A 21,721-nucleotide genomic window follows, 5' to 3' on the forward strand; every position below is an offset into this window, starting at 1 on the left:
GATCTGGGGTACAGGAGAGCACATAGGAGGTGCATGTGCAATCTAGTGGTAAGAGAAGGCACATGTTGAGGGGAGGTGCGACCTAGGGGTATAGGAGTGAACCTGGGACCCCCCTAGCACCCATCAGGTGCCCTCCTGTCCCCCAGATCACCCCTCCCCCACCAGGTGCCTTTTGTACCCCCATATCACCCCTCCCCCACCAGGTGCTCTCCTGTACCCACAGATCATCCCTCCCCCACCAGGTGCTCTCCTGTACCCACAGATCACCCCTCCCCCCACCAGGTGCTCTCCTATACCCACAGATTACCCCTCCCCCACCAGTTGCCCGCCTGTACCCCAAAACCCTGCCCGGAGGTGCTCTAAGTTGTGGCAAGTACATGACGCAATCTTTAAGAGTAAAAATAGATGTTTAATAAGTACAATACAAATACTATACCATACTATACTATACTATAGTCTACCCACTTGTCAGGTGATCCGGATATCAGCACATCCTTCACAGGAAGCGGAAACACGCAGGAGAAATCCCCAGCCTTCTCAATACGTTTTACGTCACTCATCAGGCCCCGCCCCTTACGTGCGCCTCGTATCCTAGCGTGTGATCCCCTGTGTGGCACGTGTGCTGGGAAGATGGAGGCCGTTCAGTATGGGATTGAGGAGGCGCAGGTGAGGATAGACTGACCCTGGTGGGAAAAAAAGAAAGCGGGGACAGGCACTCGGCGTTACCTTATTGCTTTGAGATGTCCTTCCTGAGCTCTGAGGCGGAAGGCTGTCTAGTCGGCGGAAATATCCACTCAAACCCCGAAATCCCAGCTCAGATATTGTTATTGTTGGCGTGTGTTTATGTTTACAGAGCTGCTTGTCTGTTATGGGGTTTGCTCAGGATCAGGTCTCAATGTTCCTAAAGATAGATCCACATGTACACTGCCAGAACTTAGTATGAAGAGGAGAATATATGTCTTACTGATCTCTTCATGGCCAGTATATGTGTATCAAACAAATGGGCTGATTTACACAATTCTATTCTGAATTACAATTTTCTCGGTTATATTGCACTAAATTCATGAACTGTACTGAAACGGATAAACAAGGGAGCGCAGCATGACGGAAGTGTAGTCAAAGCCTACCTAAACTCAGAATTTTCACCTTACATAAAAAGGTAGAGAATGTAAAATAAAAATTCTGTTGTGCGACCTTTTTTTCTTAGGGTGCCTTACCACCCCCAATTCTCGGCTGCCCAGGAGATGGAGAATGAATGGGAGCGCAGAGCCTCCTGGGATATCTACGTTATGCATACTGGGAGGCTCCTGGGTGCTCCGTCTGCGTATCCCCGAGCATCTCGGACATGTGCAGAAGGAGCCTTTATGTGAAAAGGGAAATAAACTGCCGATCTCACTCATGTGCAAGGGGGTCGTCAATTTTTTTCCCATCTACGTCACCCGATCTCATGCCTGGGTCAGGTGCTATAGGAAGAAGAGGGGAAGATGGCAGCGTCCGAAGACAGATGCCAGGACAACGCGGGACCTGATAGAAGAGACCTTTCAAATTGATCTGAACTCCCCTGCGTGATTGAAGGTAAGTGTATTTTTTTTTTGTTATGGGGTACTTTTGAGTTTAGTTTATATTTAAGTTGTATGAGGCAACCATTGCCAAGCTTTAGTTTTGTTTCCACCATTACAACAGTCACCTCGCTCTGCCAATACCGATTCTCATCTGATTATTTTATTTTGTTTTTCAGATGCTCTTTTAGGTTTTTTTCCTTTAACTGTTATATTTAATGGCATAAAATAGTTTGACTTTGATAATTATCATTTCTTGTTCGGTCTTAGATTTGAATAAAATAAACCCAAAATGAGTGCGAAAAAGCAAACATTTTGCATTTCTTTAGTAATATCAAAAATAATTTAATTAATTATAATAGTAACAATAGTAAAACTTCACATAACCATGAGCAGATAAGATGAATGTATTAATCTTTTTAAAAAAAATCATAATAACTTCCCTAGCTGTTCATTTCTTTCCGGTTTTATATGTCTAAAAGCAGGACATTGTTTTTCATAAAAATTTATTTTATAGTATAATAGTATCGGTATAATAAAGTTTGAAACACAAAATCATGTAAAAACAATAAATTGAATACATTTTTAAAAAAATATAGATTTTTGAAATTAAAAAAAATACATGTTATACCTATACTATTATATATACTGTAAAATAAATGTTCCTGAAAACAATGTACTGCTTTTACACATATAAATCCAATGTATTGCATTCAATACAGTTATTTTGTATTGAATGCAATACAAATGGATTTTGAATTTCCCACCCCGCACGCACACACGCACTGACGTCATGGGCAACTCCCCCGGTGACTCATCGGGTGCAGAAGCCGGCCGGAGGAGGAAGAAAGAACACAGAGACCGTGGTGCGGGATGCCAGCGGATCAGGTAAGGCTGTATTTACTAACCTTCCCATAGGTTTACCTACCCCGAGTGTGAATCGGGGTTACCACTAGGAAGGTTAATGGTCCGCAGGATTTAAAATGATAATTTTAGTGGTTCATAGGGTCTGAAAGGCTGGCCACCGCTGGTATAAGCAGCTTCTCTGCATACACTGCAGGGTTTGTAAGTTAACTGGGGGGTGGGGGTTATAAGCCTTTAAAGCCAGGAGAAAATACCTTAAAGGAGTTTTCTTTTTGTTTTAGGTGAATGGTGTTCCTGGATCTGACAACAAATATTTTGTTTCAGTAAATGAAACTTGAAGGACTGAACCCAGAGCGCTTTTAGTAAAGACCTATTAGACAGTAAAGACAGTATTATAGGCTAAGGAAGCCAGGTTATTGCCAGTGCAGATCTGCAGCATGAAGCATTTTTTATGATGGTCTAGCATTAGAGTCCACTTTCTGTCTACTCAGAACCAGGCATTCTTCAGAAAAAGATTTTCAAACAGTAGTCCCAACCTTAGCTGGTTTATCTCTAGTTTATCCTCCCATGTGCTACTCTGATAAGGTGAGGGGAAGCGAAGATATTTACCTGTATACTTGCCGGACAAATGTATTTTGCTTTCTTTTCTAGATTACAAAAGCTGTCCAAGCCCTTCTTGCATATCAAAGAACTAAGGAAAATGCCAAAAAATTAATTTTAAATGAACATGACTGGATGTCTTTAATGGTGACTGTTTGGAGGATACCAAGTAGTCCAAAGACTTTAAGGATGTAAGTAAAACTGCCCCAAGGTTTTATTATGCAAAAGCTTTAGGCAGCTGTGAAAGAAATGCTTCATCTATGGTTGATGTTGCAAATACAAGCATTACAGTAATAAATGAAGTATAAATATATATACTTGCATTTCTCAACATTGAGGATACTATTAATCCCGGCCAAGTGCCCCAACTCTATTTGTAGAAATGCTGCCCCAGACTTCGAAGGAACCTCCACCATCTATCACTTTTGCCTGCAGACACTCATATCTCTCTCCAGCCCTTCGGTGAATAAACTGTATTTCAAATTTCGACTCATCAGTCCAGAGCACCTGCTGCCTTATTTGTGCACCCCAGTTCTTTAGTTTTTCTTGTGAATAGTTGAGTTTCTTTGGCATGTTTCTATATCCAAGGTATAGCTTTTTGACTTGCATTGGGTATTTTGACAGATATCTTGAGTCCTCAGGCTGTAGGCTCAGTAGTAGGTGCAGTGCAAACGCGGAGTAGCTGGGAACTGTGCAGGATTTCTTGCTCCCAAGCATAGTTCTCCCCAGCCCCCTTTTGGTGGGCGGGCCGCCTGGCTCTTATTGGCAGCTCTTATCCTTCGAGAAAGTGAGAGACTGCTCCTTTCTCAGCTTATAAGTTAGTTGCTACGAAGAGCCAGGTGGAGGGGGAAGAGCACAACTATGATGAGATCTGGACACAGGCCCTCCCTCCCTACCTACCTCTGATAGCTTATGCTGTATCTAAAAGAAAATGCAATTTGGGGACCCCCAGGGGCCACCTACATAGAAAGGAGGGATGGGGCCCCTTAAAATGTCATCACTATGGACATAATTATAATATTATATGGACATCATTAAAAAATAAAAAAAACTCTGCCCATCAAAACAAAATTGGGGTTCAGGTACTAGTAGTGTACGGTTGTGTATCGGAGCAGCTTGTTTTGATGGCCAGAGTTTGTTGTAATGATGCCATGACAAGGAAAGTTTGGGGGGTGTTAGCCACAAGTGCCCCCCACTTGCATCTATAATTTTGTTTACCTGCACCTCTCTGTTCTAAAGAAATTAGGGTTCAAGATAGGAAAGCAGTCTGTTTTAAGGGCATAGTTTGTCCTAATGATGCTATGCTAATGACATTTTAGGGGGGGTTATACACACGTGCACCTCCCTATTCCATAGAAATTGGGGTTCAAAGAACAGAAGCAGAAAGTGTAGCATAGCACAAATATAGTTTTTTGGGGCCCCACCCCAATGCATCTTGCAATGTATGGGCTTCTTAATTTGCATTTTGAATTTTAGACTCCTAGGTGCACTTTCTTATGAAACAGAACCAAATGTTCAATTTCCACAAGTTTTTAAATTCACATTCGTAATAAGGTTGAATTTGCTCCGTTTACCCCTCACTTTCCTCTCCCCAGGAACCACTGCTGCTTGAAAAACTGCTAGGCCTGAAAAAGCCTTGCACTTACCACCTGTTACCAATCCCAGGTGCCTAGCACTTACCGCCTGCTACCAATTCCAGGTGCCTAGCGGTTATCACCGGTTACCAATCCCAGGTGCATAGCACTTACCGCCTGTTACCATTTCCATGTGTCTAGCAATTGCCAAGTAGTCACTCAGGAGAGGTAAATAGCCCAGATTTTTTTTTTTTACTGTAATGTGAATTAAGCCTAACCTATTACACTACAAGGGATTACACTATTAAATCTGGAACACTAGGCAGTTGGAATAAATTACACAGCCATGAACAATTTGGGCATAATGCAAAAAATTGAAAAATTGCACATTTTAACAAGCCAGGCATTGGAAAGTTGGAACAAAGTATAGGGGGGTGTAGAACACTGACACAATAATAGTGGTTACTGGATACCTGTGGCATAAACTAGGAGCACTAAATATCTTGTGTCGGCTGCAGCTACGCCCCCCCCCCTTTAATTTATGAAGGCTGTACTCCAGAGCACAAAATTAATTTTTTTTCTTTTTCTACAGTCCTCTCCCCCATGGAATAAGACCTCATACATGTGAGGTTTGCCTTTTCACTAGAGATGAGCCAAATATGACAAGTGAACAGACAGAAAACTTCTACAAAAAGATGCTTGCTCAGCATGGCATCACACAGATTACTAAGGTAACTAGACATAAACGTTGTTAGTTTTTTTTTTTTTCTAGAGTTCAACTTTAAACCTTCAAGCCTTCAGGAAGAGCAGACAAAGATGACAGTGGTTACATAGAATATTACATGCTGGTAGGGAAGGGCTTTGGGAGGCAGTGCGTTTGGCAGGTAAGTGTGCCATATAGGCTGAGCATATTGGCACAATATAGCAAAATGTGCTGGCAGTGGATTTGCTTGCATTTTTCAGATTTACTTCCGGTGGATTGGTTCCCTTGAAGTGTGATCAGAATTGTCTAACAGCTAAATATTGTTATTGCCAAATCTAAGTGAATTGGAGACATTTTTCCCTAAAAAGACTGTTTCTAGCTTGGTGAGGCCGCTCATGGTCTCAGGAATGGAGCCTAGAAAGGCTCACTCCACAAAATCTGTTAGAATCTCCTGGGCCTCTAAGAAAAAAAGTGAAATAAAGGCTGAGCTTTGCTCATGTAGATTTGTGCACATGTACACTACCATGTAGGAATCAGATTTCACATGATAAAATGGCTATTTTTTTCAGAGCAGAGAAAAATTTTAAATACAAATTAAGTTTGTAAAAAAAAGCCTTGCATTGTATTTAATACGTTGAAGAAAAAGTAACATTAATTCTTAACAAAAATAACTTTGTTAACCAGGTCATTCCTCTTAAAACAATGAAAAAAGAATACAAACCATATGAAGCTAAGCGACGCTTACTTGGTAGCTTTGACTTGTTCCTTGCTGATTCGAGAATCCGTAGACTTCTGCCTTCTCATATTGGTAAACATTTCTACAAGGAGAAGAGGTGAGTGTTTGTCTGACATGGAGCCCATGTATATTGTTTAAAATATTGTATGTTGAGGTAATTTTTTGTCTATCATATAATGTAAAATAAACATGCTTTTAGTATGAACTAAACTTACCAGATTGTAAGCTCTTTGGGGCAGGGTCCTCTCCTCCTGTATTAGTCTGTCATTTTCCCTATCCCTATCACAATCCCTATTTAATGTATAGCGCTGTGTAATATGTTGGTGCTATATAAATCCTGTTTAATAATAATAATAATAATAATAATAACTGCAAGTGGGTTCTAGAACATGCTGTTTAAGCAGTGTTTAACAGACTTGCCTTTCAGTTTAATCTGCACCAGCAGCCTAAATTAGACCTATATGTGTCATTAATTTTATTTTTGAACAGTATTTATATAGCACAAACATGTTTTTACCAGCTAGAAATATTTTAGGGGGAGTGTTGGAGGGGAAGGGTAAGTTGTTTTATCCAGGATGAGTTTCAGAAATCTGTCAGACATCCATGATGAGATGGCTGACTGGCAGCATGAAACCTTATCCAGAACTAAGGGAGACAGGTCAGGGGTGGACATAGATTTGGGAGCCATCAACATACAGATACTGTAAACCAAAGGAGGCTACTAAAAATGAGGAGGTGTAGAGAAAAAAAAACTAATACGAGGACTGACCCTTGGGTAACACCAACAGAGAGAGGATGAGGCGAGTATGAACTACCATGGAAGGATGTTGGACAGAAAGCAACCCAAGTGAGCAGTCCCTGATAATAATGGAGTTCATGATTTTGATTAGCAGGGGGTGATCAACAATGTCAAAAGCAAAGGAACGATCTAGGAAAAGTTGCCTTGTGACTTGGCTCTTATGAGGTCATTGACCGCTTTAGTAATGGCTGTTTCGGTGAAATGGGCAACACGAAAGCCAGACTGGAGTGGGTCAAGGATGTTTGAAAACCGAGAGCTAGATACCAGTAAAAAGGGAGAGGTTGAATAGTTCTGGTTAGTGCAGAGGCTAGGGTGGGTAGAGTGAGTGGGCACTGAGTAAATCGTAAGGAAGTGGGTCAAGTGGACAGGTAAAAAGTTTCAGAAGACAGTACCAAGGCTGAGGGAAGTTAGTGATGATTTACAGATGGAAGGGGTGGGTATGGTTGGAATAGCACTGTGAACAGAGATAATATGTCTGATTTTAAAAAAGTTTAAACGTAGGTGGCTATGTCTTGGGCAGAGAAGGTTGTTGTAGGTGTAGATGTAGGAGCAGGTGTGGGGTTTAGGATGGAGTCAGTTGTTGAGAAGAGGTTGTGGGGTTTGGATGCTTGAAGATTTGAAAGCAGAGAAATAATTTTGCTTGGTGACAGTGAGTTCAGTGTTAATGTTGTAGTCTGGCTTTGTAGGCCAGATTTTTTTCCACTTGGGCTCAGGTGCACAAGCAGTTTTTTGTAGATGTTTGGTGTGATGGTTTTGCTAAGGTTGGGTGTAGCAGAAGGTGGCAGGTGGTCACTATCTTTATCTAAATAAAGTGTAGTTGAACTGAGTGGCGACTTTATCTGGGGATATTTTTTTAAAGGAAATAAAAAAGATGACATCACTATCATTGAAAATAAATATTGTAAAAATCTAATGTCCACTATAGATATGAAAGCGTTAGGTGAACAAAATTTCTTATATCCTGTTGTCCACTTTAGAGTATTGTAATCCACTAAAGCACTTCGGGGCTTTACTAAGACACATTTGGTAGGTAGTAGCAAGGAGTTTGCCAAGAGACTGCTTCCTTGTGATAAGAAAGTATACACTTGAAATATAATCTATGCATACTGCTTTTGAGGCATTTATATGATCTTTTTGATTTTTTTTTTTTTTTTTTTTTTTTTTGAGGACAGCTGTTTTTCTCTTAGTTGTTGTCAGAAGGCTTCAAACTAAGACTCCTTTGTGCACTGCTGTGACAGTCTAGGAGAGTCTAAGAGTACTGGAACACCATACGAGTTGCTCTAGTAGGCGTACTATTGGTGTTTGCATGTATCCACTTGCTGATTTTTAGACATGCATTTTTTCAACATAATTACAATTCAGTGCTTCATGTGAAATAACACATTTCAACTCACAACATTAACTACAAAATAATGACTTTTGTAATATCAAGTCGAAGTAAATATATATGGGAAAATATAGAAATACTGCAGTACCTTGGTATAAGTCCTTAATCCGTTCCAGATCGTTGGACTTGCACCAAACAAAATGTTCCCATAAGAAATACAAGGAAAATGATTAATCAGTTCCCATTAAAAAAAATGTTATTGGCATATTATACATTAATGGGGCTGTATAAAAAAATTTAAACATTGATTAATACTAAAATACATCAATACAAAAGCAATTAGATGAAATAAATAAAAATTTAACCTCGCTTTACCTTGCTGAGAATAATCAAGTGCCTACTAGGATGGTGCTGAGAAGGGAGGAGGAGGAGATGTTATGTACACAGAGTGTTATAGCGTGGGTTGTTCACAGAATGGTAGCAACTGGAGTACTGACGCTCTTGGGCAGTTGTGGCTTTGTCTCTTGAGAGATAAAAAGGGTAGCGTGCGGTGTTGTGACTCATTTTGACCCATAGTTGGACTTATTCCAAATCGGACTTATACCAAGGTACCACTGTACTTAAAAAAAAATAAATAAAAATAAGTTTGTAGGGAAAGTGATTTGTCTATGTAGCACTTGGTGGAAAACTGCTCTGTATTAAGGTGCATAACAATATATCTTGGTGTATATATACTAATTGTTTAGGCATTTTGCAGTGGGGCACTAAATATTTCCTCTCTACCCCAGTCTCTTGATGCTTAAATATTTTACTGTTTTTAACTCCTGTCCCAATCAAACACCTCTCCTTCCATTCTACACAGTCGAATTGGGAGGAGAGGGATTCAGAAGGCTGCCATGAAAGGTTTATTTTGGTGTATACCTTGGGGAATGGTGTGCATTCTGAATAATCCGACATGGACACCATACATAGGTTTTAAGCATTATTTGTGATAACCATACATAACTAGCTTACTGTTGGGAGAAACATGCCAGTACTTGTCAGCATCAAGTTCTGCATGTTAAATAAGTTTATTTAGTAACACCCTTTCCCCTGAAATAACCTACTGGTTTAGTAATGCCCCATGGTCATCCTATATTCATGTTCTAGACTGAAGCCCCCTCTTACTTTTACACTGTTTATTCTGAGATTTATTGATCTTATATTGATCGCTATAGTACCCATTAATTGGGGGGGGGGGGGTAATTTCTTTTAGTAACTTGACTTTAATTTAGCCCATTTTTCATTTCTTTGTAAGGACCTCTTCAATCATTTAAGGAGGTATTGTTAGAAAAATACATTTTCAATGATTCTTTGCCGTTTCTTTTTTGCAGAGAGCCTCAGTCTGTGAACTTGAAGGCCAAGAACTTGTCTTCTGAACTAAATCGGTTTATCCAGGGAACACAGCTTCATATTACCAACAGAGGGTGCTGCTAGTAAGTGATTTGCAAGCAGAATTTAAAATCCAACCAAGATAATTAAATAATTTAATGCCATTGACTAATTTTATGTTATATCTTAAATGTTTAGCTCAATACGCGTGGGTCACACTGGAATGACGGTGGAACACATTGTTGAAAACACCTTGGCTGTTTCCAAAGTACTAGCTGAGAAGATGCCAAAGGTACCTCATGTTTTATTTTCTGAAAACCTAAATATTTATGAATGTTGGCCTACTAAATTACTAACGCAGTACCTGCCTCCATACTACTTATATTTCTGAAATGCTGTACACTGTTTTCCCACCTCTCTGCTCATCTCATACCTGCAGGGGATTGCAGACCTTCTTAGAGAATGCAGGTACTTGCTACTGGGTACCCCTGAGGGTCTGATAGTCTAACTTCCAAAAGTATGTTTTGCTTGGGGTAATTCTTTTTCTGGGCACCTAGGAGGGGATTACACCACACTTTGGTTACTTACTGCAAGCAAAATATATGATTTTAAAAAGTGCTAGGTATATTTCTATGATTGACTTTTTTTCTCACACTACACCTTTATTTGCAAAAAACAGAAATAACAATAAATTAAAACAGCAAACATCTTGTATCAGCAAAATATACAAAATTGCTTAGCAATAATATAGTATCACAGTATATTCTTCCACGAAGGCATCAGTCAACACATTCCTTGTGAGCATCAAAATAAGGCACTTATAAAAACGGTACCAGACAATCAAAGGCAGAAAAACATTTATCATAATAGAATATATCCAACATTTAAAACATGTGCTCTATATACTGATTTTTCTCCTCCACCCCTAGAAAAAGAAAAAAAAAATGGGCTAGGTGATTACTTTGGGAAAAAAAATGATACATGGTTGTACATTTAAAAAACATCCATGCATCCCATGTCACAGAAAACTTGTCAATATGATCTAGACTTTACTCAGCCAGAGTTGTACTGTAGGTGTCTCTCGGGAGTTCCAAAACAGAGGAAAAACACTGCGAGCTGCAGTAATTAGGTGAAATGTCAAGGATTTTTTGTATTTTTTCAGGGACATGCTATGTAAATATAGAAGACATACTTCTGGTCTCAGTGGCAGTATGTGTCAAGTGATAAGTTGACTAAAGCGAGAAATTTCTCTCCAGAAATCCTGTATCTTAGGGCATGACCACCAGATATGGGACATAGTGCCCACATCCGTTCCACAGCGCCAGCAATTAGGCTTTGAGGGGGAAATTTGTGGATCTTATCTGGGGTCCAATACAAGTGTGTAAGAATTTTGTAAGCATTTTCCTGTAGTCTTGTGCTGATTGAACATTTATGAGCTAGAAAGCAAGCCCTCTCCCATTGCTCGTCTGTAAAAGGGAGTATTAAGCTCCTGTTCCCATTTCTGTCTAAATTTTCGAGAACAGTCTAAAGCTGATTCAGATTGGTTTATGTAAGCGTACATCAAAGAAGTTGTGTGTGGAAGAGGAGTAGCCTCAGAGCAATATCTTTCAAAAAGCTTACATTGATTGGGTAGTTTGACCCTAGAATCCAGGGTATTAATGTAGTGTTTGATCTGCGGAAATGCCCACCATAGAAATTCTTGTCCCTCTCCTGTCAGACCACTCAAATCTATTCTATCCAGTAACTTCCCAATTCTGACAAAATTCAGAATTTTTGGTAGCTTCTCTGAAGTCCACCCTCTCAAAAAAAACGCTATCCAAACCCGGCTTAAAATCAGGGTTACCTAGTAGAGGGGTCAGGGGACCAGGAACAGTGGCCACATCCTTTCTGGGCAATAACTTCCTAAGAATCGCCAACGTGGCTCCCACAGTAGGGTGGGATCTGGCCAATGGTGGTAGACAGTGGGATTCCAACCAGGCAGATCTGGCTAATGGCTCTCCGCCAATGGTGCTTTCCAGCTTTACCCAATCCTTGTATCTAGCATGACAACACCAATCTAGGATCCTAGCAAGGCCAATTGCCTGATAGTACATCAGTAAATTGGGAAACCCCATACCACCCTGTATTTTTGCTTTTGTCACAGTGGAGTACCGGATCCTGGGAGGGTGCCCTAACCACAAAAAATTGGTCAGTAGAGCTTGCAGTTTGTGAAAAAAAGAAGTTGGGACTTTAATCGGTATAGCCCTGAAAACATACAAGAGATGGGGGGAGTACATTAATCTTAACAATACCAGCCCTGCCAAACCATGAAAAAGGTTTTCCTCTCGAGCAGTGCAAATTATCCTTGATTGTTTTAGGTAAAGGGATATAGTTTGTCATATAATTCTGTAATACATCTGGGGACCTGAATGCCCAGATATTGACCAGTTTGTTCCCAGGTAAAGGAAGAATTTTGTTGAAGTACACATATTTTTTGCTGCGGCAAATCAATATTCAAAGCCGCTGATTTACTGTAGTTTACTTTAAAATTAGAGATCTGCCTGAATCTCTCCAGCTACCTCGGTAGACTCGGTACCGATGTTTGTGATTGTATTCATTGGCATATGCCTCAGTTTTATATTCCCCTTTTGCCAATTGCGAACCCCTATTATCTTCGTTATCATTCTGATAAATGGCTCCAAGGTTAGAATAAATACCAAGGGTGACAATGGGCACCCTTTCCTAGTTTGGTTACTAATCCCTATTTCGCAGGAAAAAATTCCATTCAATTTAATTTTAGCTCTAGGCAAACAATACAGGGAGTGGAGCCAGGAAAGCATATGTCCCTTGAGACCGATAAACTTCAGAACCTCAAACATGTCGTCCCAGGCCACTCTGTCGAACGCTTTTTCAGCATCCGTGGACAGGAGCATACCTTTAACATGCCTAGAACATGCCCAGAATAACAAATTCAGGACTTAACAGTAGTTTTATGTCGAACTTCTCTGCCCGGGAGAAAACCTACTTGATCTAAACCAATCAAATTAGATATAGACAAAACTAACCTATTACTCAGTAATTTGGCTAGTAACTTAATGTCCACATTTAAAAGTGATATTGGCCTGTAATTAGAGAAATAACTGGGTCCCTACCTGCTTTAGGGAGCACAGTAATATATGCCTCTGGCCATGTGTTGGAAACCAGGGAACCTGTAGCCACACTGTTCAGAGCCAGTAACAAGTGTGGCAGCAAAGGTTTTGAAGCCATCAGGCCCTGGGCATTTCCCTGCTTTCAGCTGGGATATACCTTTTTGTAATTCCTCCACAGTGAAAGGCTGATCAAAAGTATCGGCCTCATCTTCCGACAACTAGGAAGTTTACTCTGGGTGAGAGAGGTTTTTATCTGCATTTTCCTGGAGACGCTATTGACATTGTCTCGGGTTTCAGGCGAGTTATACAGATCTGAGTAATAATCATGAAAACACTCCGCCATCTGCCTGGTACAATATGTGACCTTGCCATTTGGCTGTAACAACTCATATATATGAGAGGCTGCTTGGTATTCACGGAGTGCCCTCACCAGTAGCCTACCTTTCTTGTCGCCCTCTTCATAATAGTTTGGATTTGCTTGCCTTTTCATCTATCAAGGCCTTGAGGTCCAGTCTGGCCTGTTGCAATTCTTGTGCTGTCAGCTGCGACAATGATTGTGTGTGTTCTCCAGGTCAGCTACCTTCTGCAACAGAGTGGACAGCCTCTTGTTTTCTTCTCTCTTTGTTTGAGAACCTATTCTAATCAGTTCCCCTCTTCAGGAAGAGACCAAACTCCTTCAGTCTCCGTTTCAAAACCGGGTCAGTGAGAATTGTGGGATTTAGCCTCCAGCACCAATCTTGCTGTTTGCTATACAGTCCCGTCAACGACAGCGTGACAGGCAGATGGTCAGAGTTTGGTTGGGTACCTATCTTCAACAAGTCAACCCTGAATAAATCAGATTGTGTAAGAAAAAAAATATTCGATTCTGGAATATTTTTGGTGCACCGCGGAACAGAACGTGAATAGAATCGGAAACCCGATTGCTTACTCAGCAGAATTGACACTCCTTTTGTTTTGGATAATGAAAATGAATTAGTCAATTTTGGTGTTTTGTCTTTTTTAAAATGTGTTTCCTGTAGGAAAACTATCGAAGCACCAGCTTTCTTGAATTTTTTTTCAGGGACATTAAAACCTTTAACACTTCAGGACAAAAGCAGTTGGGCATATTTATTTTGATTAGGAAAAATTCTGTGCGCCAATTTAAAGGATTTTACACACAAGGCCCTGACACTACAACGTGCCACGGGTCTCTTGAAGTTCGATGTGCTATATCTATAATATAGGCACCACCAGTGTTGGGGGACAGCCAGAAATTAGCTAAAATTATGGCTGGTCTAGCAGCAAACCGAAAAGAAAAGGTTAATAAACAATAGAACGTTGGTACAGGCAATCTCAACAGTCTCAACTCCACGTGGCAGGGGACTAAATATGGCATTTAACACCTTATATTTTAAGCAAGCATTCTATGAGTGTAAACATACATAAGCCAATTTTAAGCTTTGGTCAAAACAACACTCAAGGCAGTATAAAGAACAATAACTAGAAACGGGTCCTTTGAGTAACTTGCACCTCAAAGAAAAACAGCGAACAATACAGACATTGATTACATCATAGCAAAACTCACACAGCCAGGCCAGTTCAATGGCTGTCTAATGATGTCCCTGAATCAGCTCTTTTCCTTGGTGTGGTGGCCCTTTGCAGTATACCTAGGGGCCTCTCCGGTGGTTTACTGCACTTGGGACTAGGGTTGTCCGCAGGAGAAGGGAGGTTTGAGTCAATTTGTCGGGATCCAGCTAAATGAAAATCTTGGTACCATTCAGGTACTGTAATTTCCGGTATTTAAAGCGTTGCACAGAATATTGGCAGATCGGAGGGTATAGGTAGCACCCGCTACTTTCCCATTGGATATAACCTGAAGGCTAAATGGAAAACGCCATCTAGAGGGTATTTTCTTCTGGCGAAGCACTTGTAAAATAAGTTTTAAGTCCCTGTGATTTTTCAAAGTAATAGGTGATAGATCCTGGTATAAAGACACTGCCTGCTTTGAGACATAATAGTCATTCTGCCTGGCAGCAGCCATGATTTCCTCTTTCAGACTAAGAAATTGTAATCCACAAATCGCATCTCTGGGGGGCTGGTGGTCTGGGCCCCGGGGGCTGGGAGCCCTGTGCACTTTAATAATATCAATCACTGTGTCAGCAGACCAGGTAAGCAGCTTCCTAAATAAGGTGCTCACCGCCTCATGCAACTGGTCAGGTAGAACCGATTCAGGCAAACCTATAATTCTTATGTTATGTCTTCTGCTCCGATTATCAAGCTCTTCAATCTGCCTATTCATTGTAATCAAATTGTCCCGGTGTGAGGAAACTGCTCAGTTCTAGCAATCGCCACCCCATGAGATTTCCCTACTTTAGCCACCTCTTTGCCATGGGTGTTCCCCGCTGATTTTTCCTGTTAGCTACGCCCCCACTATGATTGTTTTTATTTGACTATCAATGGAGAAAGTTTGAGGTTTTTAAACAAATACCAACTTATTTTTTAACACCTTCAATGCAGACCACAAAGTTTACATTGCTTTCTTTCTTAGCCAAACTTTTTTTTAACCTTTCAGTATATTTAGCTAAGCTAGTTATTAGTTCTCTTGTCCTGCTACTGAAAGATGTCTAATACCATTACTTAGTAACTAGGATTCTTGTAGGACAACCATATTTTTTCCATCTATAAAATAATGTTTACAACTTTTATACCTTGTCTGTAGAAGAAATAACAGTATTAGGAAATGGAGGGGGTTGGGTCATGGGCCATATAGTCCGATTACTGATTTCTTTTATCAAAACAAACCAGAAGTGAACTTGTTTAGTGAAACCACAATCCCTGGTTACTCTGTACTTCTAATTTGATTTTACATGATTTCTATTCTATGAATTTCACACAAACCATTTATTGTACGATCTTGATTTATAAATACTACTGTAATTTGTACGGTAAATTAACGGTAACCTGACTACATTGATATTGGCTTTTGATTCAACTCCCCCCCCATTTCCCTCTATTGTTTTTTCTATATTTGTACCCAAGGGGGAGGCCACCTTTTGAATAAACCGAGGATATACCAGATTGCATCTTAGTCACCCATTATTGCCTTTTGTATGTGCCTTAGTGACTAAAGCAGTGCATGTTAATGTAAATTGTAATCATTGTGTTGGTTTAGGTAAAAGAGAAGCTCCTGTGTGCTTCTCTTGAAATTTGGAAATTGTTTGTTTATACCCTGTATACCCCTGTTTATTACCTTTTAATTAGGCTTTATTCATGGCTTTTGTGTGTAACTTGTATTTTACCTAACAGTTTGTTTATCCTTTCAGAAATGGAAAAATATTAAGATCCTCCATCTGAAAACACAGGCATCTGTGGCTCTGCCTATATACAATTCCCCTATAGTCAATCTGAATAAAATAGACCTAACTCAGACTGTAGACAGTAATGTAAGTATTTTTTTATTGCTTGACATTTTTTATACCTTTATCCAAATATAAAAACATAGATGCATTTTTGGAATTTTACGGCAACCTTATCATATCTAACACTGGTATCAACTATACATTAAGTTCATGCTTTTAAGTAAAGTTGGGCATTGAAAGTTTTCTGGGTGAACTGCATTACGAATTGCATCCTGACAGAGGATTACTGCAGGATGTCCGCTCACATTAGCATGTTGCACAAAATGCCAAAAAAGTGTTTTCCTGGTTCTCATGTTGCTTACTATGAATCATCTTGCCCCCCTAACCGACGAACACTCCTTTTGGGGTTGGGTGGTGATTTTTTTCCAGACAGGTTCAACCTATCTTTCTGATTTCAAGATTTAACAGGAATGTCATTTTCCTTGTTTCCTTTCAAGTCTTTTTTTTTTTTTTTTTTTCTTTCCTACATTGGTTGGATCAAAGTGGGCTATGTCCCTGTTGTGCTCATGAAGGCACTAGTGAAGCTTAAACCCTCTGATCAGGTCCATTTTATCCTAAACATGCTAGTTTTAAAATATATTAAAAAATTCTGGGTAGAATACTGTCCTGTTGTATGCGACACCTTCTGTTTCTTTAGCTAAGTGGCTCTCTAAAATTCCATGTCTTAGTAGCTGCTGTATGTTGAACTTTCAGAAAATAGATATAATTTTTTTTCCCTGTCCGTGGCAAAAAAAACATGGTGGTCTCACCAGGAATCCCATCTATTTGGGTTGGTAAAACCATCCAATTTACCTGCAGGTGCACAGGTCTAATATTGTTAAACATGTATACTCCTTTAGGATAGGGGTTCTCTATGTGGCATAGCAAAAAAAAAAAATATATATTTCTTGCATCAACCTGATTTTTTTTTTTTCCCTCATTCTGTCATTGACGTCCAGAATTTAGCAGAACTTGTTGGCAAAGTGTGGCTGCTAAATTAAAAACAGCAGGTCCTGGTTGTCATAATACCAGCTTGCCTTTGAGTTTAACTTTTTATTTGACATACCAATTAACTATGAAAATTGGTATGTTGCTCCAGCAAACTGTTACAATTGGATGCTGCATCCCCTTATACAATGGTGAAACAACTAAAACAAAAATTGTACATTGTTGATATCTACAAATTGTTTCATAACATTATCAACAAATGCAAGTATGAAAATATCTAACAAATATATACAGAAAAATACAAACTTCAAATATTAAGCACTTGTAGCAAAATAATTACCTGAACAGTATTTACAGATTATCCCCTCAAAAGTATGGCAGGAGGAATTGGTGCAAGACAGCCACAGAAGTATGTACACAGTTCAGAGCTGTGAGGAATGGTTATCTATTTAAAATAATGAGTTCAAAATGGTGTATATATTGCCTAATTATAACTTGTAATCTTTACAATTTTGGATGACCCTACTTCTATTATTTATTAAATATGTCCACTAAGAAATATGCTTTGTATTATCACACCTTTCAAGATAATTGACAGAGATCAACAGCCTCTAATCAGTCATTTTAACCATAAAATCCCCTAGTGAATTCTAATCTGTAATTTTACAGAAAAAACTATATGGTTATTACAATGTGAATATATCCTATAAATATAAGACATTGAAAACCATCATCAAACAAATAGTATAACAACCTCCTACAGTTCAGTATTTCTAGATTGTAAGCTCTTTGGGGCAGGATCCTTTCCTCCTCTTGTGTCACTGTCTGTATCTGTTGGTCATTTGGAACTCTATTTATTGTACAGCACTGTGTAATAAATCCAATGCTATATAAATCCTGTTTATTAATAAGTTTCCTGAAAAAGTTTGGTTCCAACATACATACAGTTGTTTATTTTGTTACAAATTCAAGTGTACCTATACTCCGAATTTTCACTTTACCTAAAAGGGTAGAGAACCCTTTTATGTAGGGTAAAAATTCAGTTTTTTAAGGTGCAACACCCTTATTAAAAAAAAAAAAAAAAAAAGAAAAGTTGCAGCACTGCCTTTTAGTTCTCAGCTGTTTAGGCAGTCGAGAATGAATGGGACACCTATGTCAGGCATCCTGGGAGGCTCTTGGGCGCCCTTTCTACGCATGCCCGAGCATCTTGGCCATGAGATTGGCAAGTCTTCTTTTTTTTTTTTTTTTTTTTGTTTCATCCTACACCACCTGATCTCTAGCCTGGGTTCAAAATGCAGAAAAAAAGATCAATATTTTATTCAATGATAATTCTCAGAGAATACATTCACACAAAAATATAAAAAGTAACAACCTTTTTGACAAAGGTCCAATGGTCAACCAATAAGGTTTATACTATACATTGGTTAACCTACTGTGACATGAACAATAATGGTCATGAACAATCTTGCTATTGAACTGATGGGAGGAGCACAGGGTCATTTTTGTGTTTTTGGGCTTGTTTGGTCATGGCTGGTGACCACTAGTAAATGGTGCTGTATTTTCTTTAATAATTTTCACTTTTTTTGGTTATCAAGTAACACTGTGTGCATTAATTTTTATAAAAAAAATATCCCCAGTGTAGGTGTTAGGTAGAGGCTTTGGGAAATGTGTATATACATGATTTACAGTCAACATTGTTGCAGCTTAAGGTAGAGAAATACTTCATGACTTTCACCCAGTCTATAAAATATCTGGGAACCTGGGATTTGGAAGGTTTAACTAGATGACAGTTGGCAAGAATTTTCTCAGATTTGTGCTTTTTTAATATAATAGTAAGGAATATTTTTACTTTTTAAAATGTTTAATTTTGTGAAAATGGTTTAGGATGTAGAAATACTATGTGTATGTTGTACTGATTATGATTTTTATCTTTAAAAGAATTGTCATCTGAAAATGGAAGGCGAGAATCTTAAAGAGGGGAAACTAGTATCTACTGAAGAGGATTTACCCGTTAAGAATAATAGACAAATGCTTTTTAATAAACCACAGCACAAGTCTGTTGATGAAGATGAGCAAAATGAAGATATTCCAGAACTTGTTCCTATCCTGGATTCTGCCACTACAGAGAAGGTATTTATTCTGATATATGGCTCATCTGAAAAAACCTTCAGTTGATATATTTTTCAATTATCTTTTGTCTGGGTTTATTGTTTTTAATGAAGAGTATCAAGTTTAATTTACTCACAGAATCAGTGTCCTTATTATGTTTTTAGGAAAATCAGAGATCTATATGCACACTACTTTCTTTTTCTGAGCGTGTACTGTCCAGTCACTAAATGAGAATTGTGGCATTTACTATGCTTGGTGTCAGTTCTTCTGATATATACCTGCTTAAAAGGGTATAATTAGATGCTGTTCTTGATCCCTTTTAGAGAGATCTTTTCTTTCAAGTATTGGATCTTTTTTTTCCCCCGACCCCCCTTCTATCTGAAGAAAGTTCCTCTTCACAGAAAAGCAACAATTAACACTTGCATAATCTTACTTGTGGATATACCAGCCAGGTTTACCTGAAAATTTTGTAAATCCTTGTTGAAAGATAGATACATCACCTACATTTTACTTCTCAAGAGCAATTTTAAAACTTTTGGTCAATGTAACACAAGCTTCTATCTCTATCTACAGTGTGCAAAACTGCATTCTGGTACTCAGTTTTCTTAAGGTAATTTCATCCTCCTTTGCCTATTGGGTTCCCCCTTCTTTCTCTCTTTTGGGCAATCTTTGGGCTATCTAAAGTATTTTAGTTTTTCAAAAATAGTTAATTGTAGTCAGGGATCCTGTGCATAATAAATTCTCTAGATAGTGGGCAGATGACTAAAATAATGTTGGAAGTAAATATGTATGCATATGTAGGCTTTAATTTATTCTTGGAAGTCTTCATTTTAACTCCCCAGTAAAAGAAAACTTGTTTTTGGTTTGGTAGTGGTTTATTTTGTTTTTTGGCTACCTAAAATTACCCCTGCAGCACACTTCTAGAAGATTAAATTCAATCTCACAAGCCCCTCTATTTCATCCTGTTCAGCTAGTGTTCCACTGTTTTTTGAAGGGGAAACCTTTACCATCCAATCATAATTTTATTCACAACTGTATAAAGTCTTCATCCAGACATTGACTGCATTTTTTTTCTAAAATCAGAATAGTGGCAGCAACTCTGCAAAAGCGTGGCGGGTTGTTGCAGCTTTAAGCACAAGTCTCTGCTTCACGTAAAAGGCAAACCGTGTCAGGCTGAGAATTTAGTGCAGTGCCTTGTTCTGGGTTTAGTTCTAGAGTTTGCTTTGCTTGATCCTGTATCTAAAGGCTCACACCTCCACCTTCATTGCAGACTATTGTTGGGATTTTCCTTCCTTCCAGCTGCTATATTTCTTGCAGTTTTACAGTTTCTTGACTGGAGATTCTACCTCCCACTTGAAGTGGTGAAGTTTCACGTGCACTTCTCCCTTTCTTCCACAAGTACAAGTTATTTGCTCTGATGCTATGCCTGTTTAGCACAATGCTGCGTAACCGTCCCTTTTTTACCCCTATTCCTTCACAGCTTTCCCAAATAGAAGTGGATCCACATGTGTCTCTGACTGCCATTAGGAGTCAGGTCTTGCTGCCTTTTTTTTTTTCCCCAGTGACTATTGCCCAACAAATTGTTGACCCTGCGTTCAGAAAGTCACATGCTAAAACTACTTCTTGAGGGAGTCTGTTCATGTTTTCACAGACCTTACTGTGAAGAAGCCTTTCCATATGTAAAATATTATACTTGTCCAGATGCAAATCAATACCCATTTGTCCTTTTGCCTTTCACCTTAAAGTGAAACCATTTGAAGAACGTTCTTAATGTGAACTTTTATGTATTTCTATCTCTCTTAAATGCTTTTTCTCAAGGAAAAAATACGTTTAGTTTACCTGATCTTTTCTAATAGTGTAGCTTTCTACATGGACAGGATTATCCTTTGAAGTCTATACCGCATTTAATACAAGAAAGCACTTAGTTTGCTTAAGAAATTGTATTGTGTGCTATTTTGTTTAGGTCTATGATCTACCAAAACACTCAGATCTTTCTCCATTTTTGACTACCACAAATGTATTCTAGACCATATGTAGCATGTTTGGATGATATAGAATGTTGTTAGCCTCCAACTAATTAACTATATTGATATTAAATATAATTTGGCAGCCCTATCAAACCGGGCACCCAATTCTGCTTGTAGATTACAGTCCTGTTAGAAATGTATTCTTTTGGATAGTTTGTGGTCATTTAGTATTTGGTCTTTGCAAAGGCATGTAAAACCGCAACCCTCAAAAGGTAAGTTTTGTTTTGGTGTCACCTACAAACTCAGAACTGGTACTTAAATACCAAACCCAGTGTTCTCCCCAGAATTTTTTTTCAGCCGGGTGGTAGGAAGCTGTAGCCGGGTGGTAAAAAAAAGGGGTTGTGGCAAAACACGGCAAATTTAGTGCGCCCAGTTGTTTATGCCATGGGTAACCAGTAACTTCTTATTGTTTCAGTGTTCTACCTTCTCCCAATTACTTGTTACAACTTTGTAATGCCTGCCCCGTTAGTATATCCAATTTTTCTATTCTATGTACACAGGCCATAAGTGCTAGGCCCCTAGGATTGGTAACAGGCTGTAAGTGCAAGGCATCTAGGATTGGTAACAGGCGGTAAGTGCTAGGCCCCTAGGATTGGTAA

The 21,721-nt window shown here is 39.0% G+C and overlaps 1 protein-coding gene across 2 annotated transcripts in view; it reads left to right on the forward strand.

The window, feature by feature from the left end:
• The first annotated feature begins 545 nt into the window (after positions 1-545).
• The window catches only part of RSL1D1 (ribosomal L1 domain containing 1), a 23,877-nt gene continuing 2,701 nt past the window's right edge, over positions 546-21,721 (forward strand). The window contains exons 1-8 of one of the 2 annotated variants that reach the window (XM_072418995.1): positions 546-666; positions 3,075-3,214; positions 5,190-5,328; positions 5,985-6,133; positions 9,536-9,637; positions 9,732-9,825; positions 15,964-16,083; positions 18,925-19,116. In XM_072418995.1, the coding sequence (XP_072275096.1) occupies positions 631-666; positions 3,075-3,214; positions 5,190-5,328; positions 5,985-6,133; positions 9,536-9,637; positions 9,732-9,825; positions 15,964-16,083; positions 18,925-19,116 (972 nt within the window). In that variant the 5' untranslated portion in view covers positions 546-630. Of the gene's footprint in view, positions 667-2,164; positions 2,448-3,074; positions 3,215-5,189; positions 5,329-5,984; positions 6,134-9,535; positions 9,638-9,731; positions 9,826-15,963; positions 16,084-18,924; positions 19,117-21,721 lie in introns of those variants that run through there. The other variant, XM_072418996.1, reaches the window with a different exon arrangement.

This window comes from Pyxicephalus adspersus, chromosome 7 (assembly GCF_032062135.1).
Source record: "Pyxicephalus adspersus chromosome 7, UCB_Pads_2.0, whole genome shotgun sequence".
In the NCBI taxonomy this organism is placed as follows: domain Eukaryota; kingdom Metazoa; phylum Chordata; class Amphibia; order Anura; family Pyxicephalidae; genus Pyxicephalus; species Pyxicephalus adspersus.